Below are 13,282 nucleotides of genomic sequence, written 5' to 3' on the forward strand. Positions count from 1 at the left end.
TGGCTCCCCCACCCTCTTGTTCATCTTCTGTCCCAGAGTGAGGCGTGCTTTGCGTAACCCACCATGGAGCAATGGATCCTCTGCCCTCCAAATTATGGGCCACTCTCACCTCTGTTCTTAGCTACAATTCCTTAGATCTGGAATTTTTTTTTTTTATCACAGAACCTGGGGATTCCAGTTTTTCTTGCTGGGTTAGAAATGAGGCACAGCAAATAGCTATAGTGGGAATAGTTGCAATGTGATTATGATTTTATTGATTGATAGTGGATAGTTTCCTAAAACCAGGTTTAAGTAGGAAGGGACGTGGAGAGAAACAAGAGGCCACTTACTCCCTGAAAGACCAGTAAGAGATGGAGAGAGTGGATTCTCCTAAACATACACTTAGGACTCACCAGCTTCTCTGTTCTGCCAAGGGCCCTGCCTCTCCTGACACCCTACCACTCCACCATTTTTCCTATGATAACTCACCCCCGAGTGCCTTTAGTTATAGACAATTTGTGTGAAGCCTGATAATGCTTTGGGTGAGTGGCAGGGCCACCCGTAGCCTTTTCCAGTGTTCACAGCCTGTCAGATCATGACGTGATCTTACAACATTTCTCATGTCAGAGACAGGGGATGCTAAGGGCCAGGCAGGAACATGGCTTGCCCAAGGTCACCAAATGAATTGCCAAATGTAACTGCAAAAGTGAACATCGTCAGTCTGCCTGGCAGGCCCTTTGTGCTATAAATAAAGGGCTTGGGTGTATGATTACTAAAGGGATCTCAGACTAAGTTAGCAGCTACTTCCAGTCCTGCTGATGTAGCATCTGTGTGTTGTACTCATTTCGCTTGGTCTCGGTGGGCAGCGTGTAGAGAGGCATCCCCCCACTGAGCCAGCCAGAAATCCTGGGCAGGTTTGTCCAAAACCGGGTGGACTGTGAGTCAGGCACACATGTGATTTCAGGGAGAACCAGTTAAAGGATATCTTATTTGGAGAAGAGATCCAGGGAGATATAATCCATATATGATGGATTTTGATGAAAAGAAAACCTCTGTTTTCCAGATACCTCTTTGAGATGCTCTTCTTGTTCTTAAGAGTAAAATCATAAGAAACCATTTTTAGTTTCCATAGTCACGGCAGGACTATGTGAAACAGGTACATACACACTCCAGCAAAAGAAGAGTTACTGGTGAACCAGCTGCTTCCAGAAGTCCTATATAAAATACAAGAGGGACAGAGTTTAACAAAGTATGAGGAAGGATATCTGTATTTCAGAGAACCATGCTTCCTTCAAAGTTGTTATGCTAGGAATCTAGTCCTGTTTTCCAAGGGTGTTCTGTTAGTTCAATATACTGGGGAACATCTTTAGAAAGTTGTGGCAGACTCTGTAGAGTATCTTTAACGGTGAAGAATCATCCTGGAAACAGCCAGATGTCTTGGTCCTCAAAGAGCTCCCATCCTAGAGAATGGCAGGACCAAGTAAGTACACAGCATGTACAGTGGCTGTAACATTGTACAGTCTTACAGTGCAAAAGCAGGACCATTTGTGAAAGAGATTGCACATTAATTGTGCAGTTTTCAAATAGAAGCTCAAAGGGATTTTCATTTCAACCAATAGCAAAGCATATAAACAAACAAGTTCCACTTGGTTAATTAAAATAAATAAGCAAATAACCTGATTTACTTTTTAAAAAATGCTTAATAATCTTTCTAATGAAAACTGTAAGCAGAGGTATTTGGTAAACAAAGACTGTCTTTACATTTTAGTTTCATGAAGTTATTTCTTGAAAATGAGAGGAAGGACTCAGGTTTCGCTCCTCTACCTTTGATGAAGATGGTTGTCTGTCTTCCCTAAAGATCCTACCTCCTTCTTGTCCAGTTCCTTGATTCTGTCAAGAGCAAGACTGTCCTTAACAGCTTGTGCTCCTTCTAGTTCTCGTGCTATGTTGGATTTGAAGATGATATAATAGCACATTTCGTTCCTGTAGTAACAGCGATGGCTTTTTTCTGTATTATTAAAAGTGCCCGCTTATATGGTCATAATGATATTACTCTTCCTTGGGATGCAACTGTCCTCTCCCCATCATTGGTTGCCCTTTTTGGTAAATGCCCACCTCATAGTGTCTTAGCACATGTCTCTAAAAGGCAGAGATCTTTTCTAGGTGGAACGAGGTTACCCATGACAGCACTTAGCTTATTGGCAATGCCACATGTATGGAGTAAAGAATGAACGTAGGCTTTGGTTTCAGTTGGAATTGAGTATGGACTCTGGATCTGTCAATGACTATCTTGTGACTGTGAATAAGCTACTTAGTGTAGCTACGTTTCTGCTTTCTAGTTTATAAAATGGGTATAATCATAGTACTGCCTTGTGATGTTCTCCAGAGGAATTAATGATTAGAGCTGATCCCTGGAAAGCATTTAGTAGTTTATGGGGATTCCCAGCATCTGTGGTGGTGCCTAGAACTTGGCACACCCTTAATAGCTAGAAGGAAAAAAGGCAAGGAGGAAGGAAAGCAGGGAGGAAGGCTGAGGGGGTAAACTTGGTTAGGGAGAGAATAGCCACATGATGGTTAGTGCACAGTGCAGGCTCTAGTGAGTCCTTGGTCAGCCAGGGTTCAGGAACAAAGCTTCTTTGAAAAAAGGCAACTTGAGTTCAGAGAAACGTGAGGGGAAGCTCAAGATGTTACTTAGATGCCTACACTGTGAGACTGCCTGGGGCTGATAACAAGTGAGAAGCCTGGATCCTACCTGCACGGTGGATCATCTGGGGCCTGGCTGGCAATGGTTCCAAGGTCCCTGGGCCAGGGATGACTCCCTGACACAGTAGGGAGGGAGAAAGCACCACTCCATTTAGGGATTCCTGAGGGGGTCATAGATGCCTTGGAGTACTGGACTTGTAAGTATTTGGAGCTATGTTCAAATTCCAGTTCTGCCACTTTTTGCCCCTATAACCCTGGGCAAATTAATTAGCCACTTTGAGCCTCAGTTTGCTCAACTGTGAACTGGTGAAAATAGTACTATCCTGCATTAATAACATGAAGATTAAGAGGAATAATAAAGTTAAAGCATCTACCTGGTAAAATAACAGGCAAAAGTAGGTCCTGAAAAATCAATTATTTTTTATATTATAATTGCCAAGAGTTCAGGGTAGGCTTTCAAAGGAGGAGATCCTTCCTCTTTACCTGAGGCTTACAAAAGCTGTGGCTACCTCCAGCTGCAAGGCTCAGCTATCATTGGGTCCAGCTTGACTTTATCCCCTTTAGATATTCACCTGTAATTGTGATTAATTGCTCTAGATTTGGCCTGAGGGACCCAGATTCCCAGCCAAATTGGCTACACTGAGCTGAGGAGCCAAGCTTATGACTCCAGTGCTCAGATACTCTCTGAAGCAAGCACCTTCTGACTTTTCCATTCTCTGCTGCTGAGTGAGCCTAGGGGTGTAAATCAATTTCCTTGGATTTGTCAACAGAATGCTTTAGAAAGCTTTGATACTAGTCTTGGAGCCAAGTGAGCAGATCGTCTGGTCAGTTCTAAGCAGCAATTCAGTACATGATGAGAAGGCGGAGATGAGGGTGGATTCTCCCCAGTACCCAGCTTTGCTTGGTGTGTGTTCAGTGAGGGGAACCTCCTTTGCTGGCCTTTTACAGACTTTGGGAACAGCCCACAGATGCTTCCCATGCAATGTGAATCTTGCATTTTGTTTGAAGGAAAGAACCTGCAGCCCAGATCATGTTCCTGAGAAGCAACGTATCTTTAGCTCCTTTCTTTCCTGATAACTTAGCTATGCTTTCTTAAGTGTGTAGTTTGCTGAGCTTCAGATGAAAAGAATAGACATCACTGCTTGCAGAAAGTGGAAAGAAAAGAAGAGAAAGCGTTTTCCCGATGAATAACTCATGGCAAGTATTAAAGGCTGTGTTCTTAAAATGAGGCCTGGTCATGCATCCATTCCACTCCAAGTGAGAGATGACTGTCTTACCATCTTTAAAGAGGTGACCTGGTTAATTCTTTCCCCCCAGGTATATTTTGTTAGCGCTGGGGGGGTGGCTTGTTCACCTGTGAATGGGCCTTCTCTTTTAAGATAAGCATTTTCTCAAATTTTTCTTTTTTATAAAGTTTTAAATCAAATAGATCTTAAATGGAAGTCTAATATAAAATGCCCGTAAAAGGTGTGCCATTCTGGCTAAAGTGGAATGGGGGCCCAGAACTCCCCATCTCAGCTTCTCTTACCCACTTTACAATCTGTAAGACCCTTCTTTGGAATCCAGGGCTCCTTAGGGCACAGTTTGAAAACCATTGTTCTATAAGTTTCCTATGCATGGTTCATTTTGAAACATCAGAGGCATTATAGAGGACCTGATAGAACCTCTATTAATACACATTCCAAAAATAGTGGGGGCTCATGGAGTATTATGATTTAGTGGAAGGGAACATGTATTCACCAAACCAGACTCCCGTGCCTCTCTACCACCTATGAATGGTGTAACCGCAGAAACAATTTAACCCTCTTGAGATTTTTACCAAAATGCATGACGAATGAGGATATGAACATTCATGTCACCAGTTTATACAAGATTTCCTTCTGTAAACTTCCCACCCAACACCACACAAGATGCCCCCCATCCATGAAATCCAGTTTCCTTGGTCTGCAGAAGAAGGCATTTAAAAAGAATTTTACTGGGAAGTTCAAAAAGGACAGGATGAACTTCTGTAGGTTCACCAGGTTCAAGTAATATAAAACAAGACTTCTTGTCTCAGTGAATTCTAGATTAGGGCATTCAGAGGCCTCTTCTTTCATTAGGTTCTGTACTTCTAGCTCTAATCTGCAAGAAGGATTAAATATATTCTCAGCCAGAACTTGAAATAGCTATAACTTGGACAACAACCAAATATACACAGCACTCTCAGAGCATAGGTTATATGTGCAGGATCACACGTGGAATCTTTAAAAAAGAAAGTATGAAAGCTCTTTTGGCTGCATGTCTAGGGGAATTTGTTACAGATCTCACCTATAAATATTAGAACCCCATTATTTAAAAAATCATAAAAGAAAAATATAAGCAATCAAGACCAGGCTTGCTTGGAGTTATATTCAGTTATTATTAGTCATCTTTGTTGCTCTTTGAAACAGAACCTGAAACTAAGACTGGAGGTATCATTGGTTTCAGGTTTAACCTTTAAAATTCCATGAGGCTGAGGGGATTTAGCAAAAGGACACTCAGCCCAGCTAGGATGGCCACTTCAAGTGAGTAACTTACTTTTTAGGCTGAGGGTAAGCTGGCTGCCTGGCCCCTGGTGGGGCCTCACCCACCCTAAATGCTTTGGCAGTTAGAACTAATGCTTTCCAAATTGTGAGGTTGTTTACCTGTAGCTTGGATGTGGATGTGACTGTAGCCGCACTGGGATGATGGCCTTGTGTAGCAGCCTGAGTGACCACTGTCTAAATTCCTATTCGTAACAGAGGCACAGTACAAGACTATCTCATTGCCCTCCCATCTGTCCTTCTGATTAGGAATTTTTTCAGAGAGTGCAAACAACCTCTTAGGAGTGTTTTGAGGGGGAAAGTTCCTGGAAAAAAGAGAGAGAGGAGACTAGATAGAGTCTGTTCCTTGTGTTTTATCCCTGAAGTGAGAGAGACACAACTGGGGTACTGGAACTGTGGGGTCAGAGAGAACATGGAATTCATTTGGTAGGTGGTAAAATAAGACCTGAATAGGTGAAGCAACCCCAAAACAGATCCCATAGTGAGTGGAGGCAAACCCAGGGCCAGGACACGTTATCTCCCTCCGAGTCTCATTTTTGTACAGCAGTGTTCCAGTTGTCCTGGGAGGAATAGCAGCCTATTGGTTCCATTTCGCCTCCCTTAATTCAGTTTCCACATTTCCTTCTGTGTTCCTGGAACTCTGTTGCAGGCTCACTTGTGGTTGGTGGTGGCAGAGCTTCCTAGGCTCGCTTTCCTTTTCTCTGTCTTAACCCCTGACTTACCTTGCCACTCTCCCCTCCCTTTTTGAATCTCCTGGTCGCCAGATGTTAGGTTGTCTAAAACTTTCTTTGGGTGCATACACATGGTTGCCTTTGTTGTTTCTGTTTTTTCACTGGCTAAATCACTTACTCTTTCTGGGCCTTAGTTTCTAGGTGGTTTCTCACCACCCCAATCACACACATAATTGAGTGTTTGTCTCGCTTGCTGGGACGCTGCCTTCCACACAGGCTGTCCCCGACTGTTCTGTGGTTTGAGGGGTTTGGGTGGGATGTAGTTCATGTTCCATCCTGTAGCCAAAGTAAGAAGCAAGTAACACTTCACAAAATAAAGAGGGGAAAAAACATCCATTTCCTACAAAATAGGAAAGGGAAAGGAGAACAGATTGAAAAGAGGACAGGTGAGGTAAAAAGCATATTTAATAAAAAGATGGTGTCTATAAGGGAAATTTGAAATAGGGTCACTTGTTCTCACCAAAGCCGTCTTTACTCTGATTCTTTATGTACCCGCCTACCCCTGCATCCACCCATCCACCCATCAATCCATCTCACATGTTGTCATCTACTTCTCTGGCCCACGGGGAGGGAATATTTGAGAAGAGCAAATGGCCTAGAGAATCTCTAGCACAACCAGGCTCAGTGTGTCCAGCTGTATGTCTGCAAGGATGAGATCCTTTCAGCCAGATGTCCAGCCTGAGCCCCTCTCCCCCATCCTGTGTCAGGGACTCTCTTCCGAGACGCATGTGTCCTGGGTCAGCCTGAGGGATTTGTAGGGACATACTAGGTCCCATGCTACCCAGAAGCAATGTATCCTTTTTTTTTCTTTTTTTTTTAAATTATTTTATTTTAATTTTTGCCTGCATTGGGTCTTTGGTGCTGCCCATGTTGCAGCGAGTGGGGACTACTCTGTGCTGTGGTGCACAGGCTTCTCACTGCAGTGGCTTCCCTTGTTGCAGAGCACAGGCTCTAGGCACTCATGCGGGCTTCAGTAGTTGTGGCACACAGGCTCAGTTGTTGTGGCGCATGGGCTTAGCTGCTCTGCAGCATGTGAGATCTTCCTGGCCCAGGGACCGAACCCGTGTGCCCTGCATTGGCAGGCGGATTCTTAACCACTGCGCCACCAGGGAAATCCTGCAGTGTGTCCTTTGGATGGGGGTGCAGCAGAGGGGAAGTGATGTTCCTAGGGCTGGAGGACACAGAGAAAAATGGAGCAGTCTCCTCCCCTCTTTTGAGGGAAGCTCTGAAAGCTGTAGAATTTAGCAGGTAAAAGGAAGCTGTTTGAGGGGCAGTCTGAGGGCCATGGAGATCTCAGGGTGATGCTGGCTGCAGCTGTGCTGGAGTGACTTCTGGTGCCAGAAGCAAAGGGAGAATCGTGTTCAGGGAGCTGGGTATGAGAGGAGTGCAAGCAGAACACCTCTGCTTGTGAGGCTGAAGGTATTTCTTTCACCTGAGGGCCCCACAGCTTCCTTCAACTTCCTGCAATCCCCCTGCTCCCCAGCCTGCCCTTCAAGAGACCAAGACGAAAAATTGAACTTGAGCCAAAAGAGAAGCTGCAGCTCCTCAAACATGGAAAGCAGGGTCATCATCCTAATATTCTGAATGTGGACTGTTCCAGAGAGCAGAGGACGTGTCAGGAATGAGAATGGCCTGAGACTGGGCCCCAGGATTGCTGCCCAGCTCCACAAGGGAGATGAAAGAATTTTCTCCTTCCTTTGCCTTTTAAATGTAATTCTGTCTGCCCTTCTCCCGCATGCCCGCCCAACCCTCTTGCTGGGAGCAGTGCAGACATTTAGCCATCCTGGGAAAAGGCAGGATCCTTTTCATTAGCTCCAGCCTGATTGAAGTCCCCAGAGCCTCGGCAGATTGCATTTCCCTCCCTCTCTGCCTCCCTGTCCTGGGTGCCTCCCCACACAGCTAGGATACTCTGAGCAGTGAACTGTTTTCCTGTAGAACAGAATGAGGACGGGGTTTGGTCAGAGAGGACAGTTTGGACAGAGTCTGGATCCGTGCTTTGTGGAAGGACAATCTCACCTCTTCTCAGCCATGCCTCAGCCTCCCCTGAATTCTGAGCCCATCTTCCCCACCGTCAGGATAGAAGCCAGCAGCCAGTCATGCCTGGGTATAAGGGTTGGACAGTCACTAAGTGGTTGTTTCTGCAGAGGGATTGGGGGTTGGAGACCCTCCCAGGGCTGTTGTTAACTAGCAATGTGATCTTGAAGAAGTTGCCTGCCAACTTCTTGTGCAAAACAAGGACTTAGTCTGGAGTTTTCAAATTTGTTTTAGTGACCGAACATTTGTTTCCAAATGAGACTGTATACATGAAAGAGGGAAAAGCAGAGCTGCTCTGTGAAAGGGGGGAGAGATGGACAGAGTGGAGGTCTTCTGTCTGTACCACCCCCTCTCCTCTAATTGTCCAGCAGAGATGGCTCCTGAGCCCCCTGCGGATACAGTGATTTCCTCATCCACCCAGCGACCTTTGACTGTCTCTTTCAAGTCCTGATACTCTGTAAGACTGGAAGTCTTTTTTGGGGTCCAGATCTAGATGGTCTTCGATTCTGAAATATGGGAGGACTCCCTGTTGTGTATTTCTAACCCGCACCTGAGCACCACACTTCAGTGCCTGAGGGCTGGATCTTTCTCCTTTCCTGGGTGCAGAATGTGTAATCATGTATAGAACAATCAGCACTGGGAAGGGGAGTGTTGAAGGAGCATGGTGTGTATTTTGCCCAAGAGCTCACATGTTTGTTAGAGCATGGGTAGAACCTGAGCCATGAGGCAGGGGTTTGTGGCTGGATGGTGAGGAGAAGTCCTGTTCTCTCAGGACTATTGAGAGAGGAGGTCACAAGGCTTGCCCTCGCCTGTTTCCCAGGTCAGATAACACCTTAAATGCACACTAGATTGTGAGGGAAACAGACGAGCATCTCCAAGGTAAGGAATTCAGAAATTTTAGAAGTTGCTTGATAACCATTCTTGACACCACCTTCCTGCTTCCCCCATCTGCCTTCAGGTAAGCTAACCCATACGAACGGTGATGGGCCCCCACTGAACATTCTGTTTCATCCCTGGGGAGGGGGGATCCCACTCTCTCTGGTGGTGGGTTCAGCCTATTTCACTTTCACACTGTTCTTCCTTCTATTTCACCTTTGACTCCTGCACTGAATCATAAGCTGATGTTCTCTCGTAGAACCGATAGCGGATGGAGAAGAGCTTGTTCTCATCGTGGAGCTGATTAATTCATTCAGATATTTGAATGCTTACTTCATGCAGGAAACGGTCTAGGTGCTGGGCATTCTAGGTGTCATTTCCTCCTGTCACCTTGAAGGATGTCATAAGCCGTCTCTCACACTTCTCAATAATTTAGTCACTCTAGTCCTCACCTCTAGTTTGACAGTATTCCCCACTTTTCTTTTAAGTCATTTGACCAACAGGCATTTAATGACTAATTATATGTCCAGACTCGTCTCAACACTTTGAGAAATGCAGAAGTTATGTAAGATATAAACCATGGTCTTATTGGGCATGGGCTTGTTAAGTGAAAAAAAAAAGGAAAATAAAAAAAATATACAACAGCACAAAAGAGAACTTTACATAATTAAGAACTAAATTGGGGGAATTCCCTGGCAGTCCAGTGGTTAGGACTTTGCAATTCCACTACAGGGAGCACAGGTTTGATCCCTGGTCCAGGAACTAAGATCTCACGTGCCACACGGCACGGCCACCGCTGCCCCTCCTCCAAAATAAAAGGACAAAATTGCATGCATTTTTCTCCTTCTTAAGAAAGGGAAAGAGGTTGTAAGATGTAAGTTTTCCAGGGACGATGGGATCGATCCTAACTTTGTGGAGCTAGGTACATAAGGAATAATAACCAAAAATGCTATATCTTTATTTCCATTCAAAGTGGATATGGTCATCTTTCAATCCCTGGCCACTGACATGAGGAAATAGTGCACATGCTAAGATGCTGTGAACACCCTTGCGGTTTGTCTTCTGCTACAGCATCTCCGAACTAGGAAGAACTAGATGATCTGGTCTCACTTCTGTCGTCTGCCTAGTGAACCTCGTGAAAAGGCAGTAGAGGAGTCCGTGCCATCTGGATTTCCAGGGCCTGGAGAGTTTGAGACCTGAGTCCTGTACGCTAACACGTCTGTGGCCCTGTTCTTGCAGAGGTCACTCCCATGCCCATATCTCACTCCAGCCTGTCTGCCCCTCCTCCCCAGCTCCATCCCAACCTGTGCTGCAGTCAGAGGCCCTAGGCCATATTGTCCTGAAGAGTGGATGGTTGTTACCAATTAAACAAAATAGTGTCTGAAAGGAAGGGTTAGTTAAGGGTCATTCTTAGGGACACACATTTTACGTTCCTGCCTGTGGCTCATTTGACTAACAGTCTGGCACTCATCTTTTTTCCTATATCACGTCTTCTTAACAAATTGTCTCCAGGGTGCCTCCACCAGAGGCATCATGTTAAGGAAGAAAGAGGATAAGCTTTGGAATGATATACTGTTGGATTTAAATCCCAAATATGTGTTCTAACTGCGTGACCAGTTATTTAACCTCCATATATCTCAATTGTCCCCTCCATAAAGTGGAGTTGCTTTCTATTTCATGAGGGAGTTCTGAAGATTAAAAAAAAAAAAGATTCTATAAAGCAGCAACCACTGTCTGGGCACCCAGGCGACCCTCGCTGTCATGATTCCCTCCCTCCCGCCGTCATCCACGCCACGGCAGGCAGAGAATGGACGCAAAGGGAGCTGCGCTGGGGCTGGGAAACGCCTTTCCCATGTCTTCTTCCCACTGCCCACCCGAAGCGGTTCCCCACCTTGCCGCCCTTCCATTTTCAAGGCTCAGTTCAAACTCCATCTTATTTCAGTAACCCTACCCTGACCTTTCTTGCCTTACGTTGTTCACAGTTTGACTCTAACACTCTACTACCCTCTGCTCACATGTGTGTCTTACCCTTGGACCAAATGGTATGTTCCTTGAAGGCAGAGATGCTTCATGATTATGTTCGGCCCCCAGCGTCTCATCAGGGGCCCTCATGGCGTATTGCTTGGCTGTGTCTGCAGTCAGAGGGGCCGAGCTGGCTCTCTCTCAGGATGGTGCCGCCTTTCCAGGCAAATTCCACATGGGGAATCCTGCCTGCAGGCCGGGGTGTGGGGAGAGAGGTGCAGCTTTTGCATTCTCTACCTCCTTCCTGCTCTATCCCAGCGTTTACAGCACTTTGTGCATCATTTTTGGCAAAGTCATTGAGAGAAGCTAAACAGCCCAGTTGAGCTTTTCTGAGGGCTGGAGGCACTGCAGCCCAGCATGACTTCCTCTCTTTCTTGAACCAAACAAAATATTGTTACAGCAAACATGAAATCTTTCCTATTTTTCACAAACGCTCTCCAGGCCTAACAAAGCTTGCAGTCACACTCCTTGAATCAAAATAAGCATCTGCCTTTTTTCTCTTTATCCTGCTTTCCCAGCATTTTTGAGCAACGATAAAGAATGTGATTATTTTATTAATTCATCTTATGATTCCATTGAGTGCTTTCTGGAGAGCATGCAAAAATATTAAAATCTTAACTTTACCCTTTCATATTGATTAAACACAGATACAGAAAATACATAAACTGACTCTTATCATTGAACATTGTACATAATAGTTGGAGGCATACACTATGAATACCTCAATAGTATATAAAATCAAAGTCAACATACAATAAAGGGAAACTGAGTCATGTGCAGCTGGGGAGAGGAAAGGGTCATTTTCACTGGTCTGATTTTAAAAACAGAAGAGGAAGAAGAAGAAGCAACATCCCTCCCAGAGGAGATGGGCCTTTAACTGTCTCTTTTTCTTGTGGTATCACAGAATAATTTGATAGCAGGAAAGAAGTCAGGGACCCTCTCCCTAAGGCAGGGTATGGAGTCGCACGTGATTTGTACTTAGAATCTCAGGGAGTCTGCGGACCTGCTGGAGTCCATCTGTAGTTCGTGATCCCTAACTTAAGACTCTGAAGAATTGCTGGCACGTAGAAAGCAGGTAGGAGAGGGCAGCAGAGATAACATACACAAGGTGACAATGCCATTGAAGCCAGGCTCCTAGCCCCGAAGCATTACATTTACCTTTTGTGATTCCACTGCTTTAGCTCTGGATCCGGGCTCTGGTGAGTGCATTGCCAATCAGTTGTCCTGGGGACACGGTGTGCAAACTGTGAGAAGTATCACTAAGGAAGACTCCTTTGTTCTTTTCCAGCTCCTCACAGCCAGTGACCTTGCAGCCAGTGACCTCAAAGGATTTCAGCCACAGGTAAGTTCCACTGATCCTTTTATGAATTTTGGTTGTAGCAAAGTTGATACCAGGGCACAAACCTCCACCTTGGGTTTCCAGCTTCTCTGACTCAAGGAACCAAGGTTGACAGTGACTTTGTAGTTTGTCCTCTCCCTGAGACTCCTCCCATCTCATCATGAACAAAACAACCTCTTTCTGCTTCTTTAATATTTTATAGTACGAAAGAATGTAGACCAAGCTTGAAATGTGTGGTGGTGGGTGATTCAGCTCAGGAAAGGGTTAAACCAAGAAGGTAGAAGGTGGGGTTCTCTCCTGCATTTCTCCTCTTTGGGACAGCTCACATTTGTGGAACCTTTGTGAGCAAATGCCTTGTAGCCATGGTCTGGCGACCAGGTTAATCTCAGACTCCTACAGAGGCAGATGGTTGAGTTTTGCTGATTTTAGTTAGGAAACGGGCCATTATTATCTCTGGCCAGAGTGCTTTTTGGAGGTCACTATGAGCGCACCACAAGAGGCACAGGCAAGGGCTCTCTGGAGACTTCCCTGGCAGTGACAAAGATGGAAAATCACCTTCCCTGTCTTTGGAAGGAAGCTAGCTGTCTCCACAGAAATGCATAACCGCCAACACACACACATGCACACACGCACACAAATGCACAACAGACAAACAGTGTCCTTGTGTTCCCCATAGATCCCAGTGTAGAGAGAGTGTGTATGTAAAGACAGGTAAATCCAAGACCAAGAGCTGGAATGCTCCATCCCTGCATCAGTCCCCCATTCAATAGGAAACTTCCTGTCACTCCTGAACTCACTGCTGCCCAAGGGCCCACCTGCTGTGCCTCTGCAGGACTCCCAGGGGCAGAGCAGGTAATTTTTAATAACAAGAATTCTGTATCCTTGGGGATGTTTTCTTCCTTAAATATGTTTTACATCCAAGAGCTCACTGTACCCTCACTATACTTGTCCCATGTCTGGTGCATCCTGTGATTCCCCGTTTACTGCTGGAGGAATCTGAGGCCCCAAGTCCTGGGGAAAGGAGGCCCCAGACCACT

General features: G+C 45.4%; 1 protein-coding gene across 9 annotated transcripts in view; it reads left to right on the forward strand.

The window, feature by feature from the left end:
* Window positions 1–13,282, forward strand: part of SETBP1 (SET binding protein 1) — a 364,368-nt gene that overhangs the window by 176,384 nt on the left and 174,702 nt on the right. For all 9 annotated transcript variants that reach the window (XR_009047900.1, XR_009047901.1, XR_009047902.1 and 6 more), the window contains exon 3: window positions 12,195–12,248. Coding sequence is in view for 6 of the 9 variants with exons in the window: in XM_057698086.1 (XP_057554069.1) it covers window positions 12,195–12,248 (54 nt within the window). In the remaining 3 variants the exon portion in view is untranslated. The remainder of the gene's footprint in view (window positions 1–12,194; window positions 12,249–13,282) is intronic.

This window comes from Hippopotamus amphibius, chromosome 11, assembly GCF_030028045.1.
Source record: "Hippopotamus amphibius kiboko isolate mHipAmp2 chromosome 11, mHipAmp2.hap2, whole genome shotgun sequence".
Taxonomy (NCBI): Eukaryota; Metazoa; Chordata; class Mammalia; order Artiodactyla; family Hippopotamidae; genus Hippopotamus; species Hippopotamus amphibius.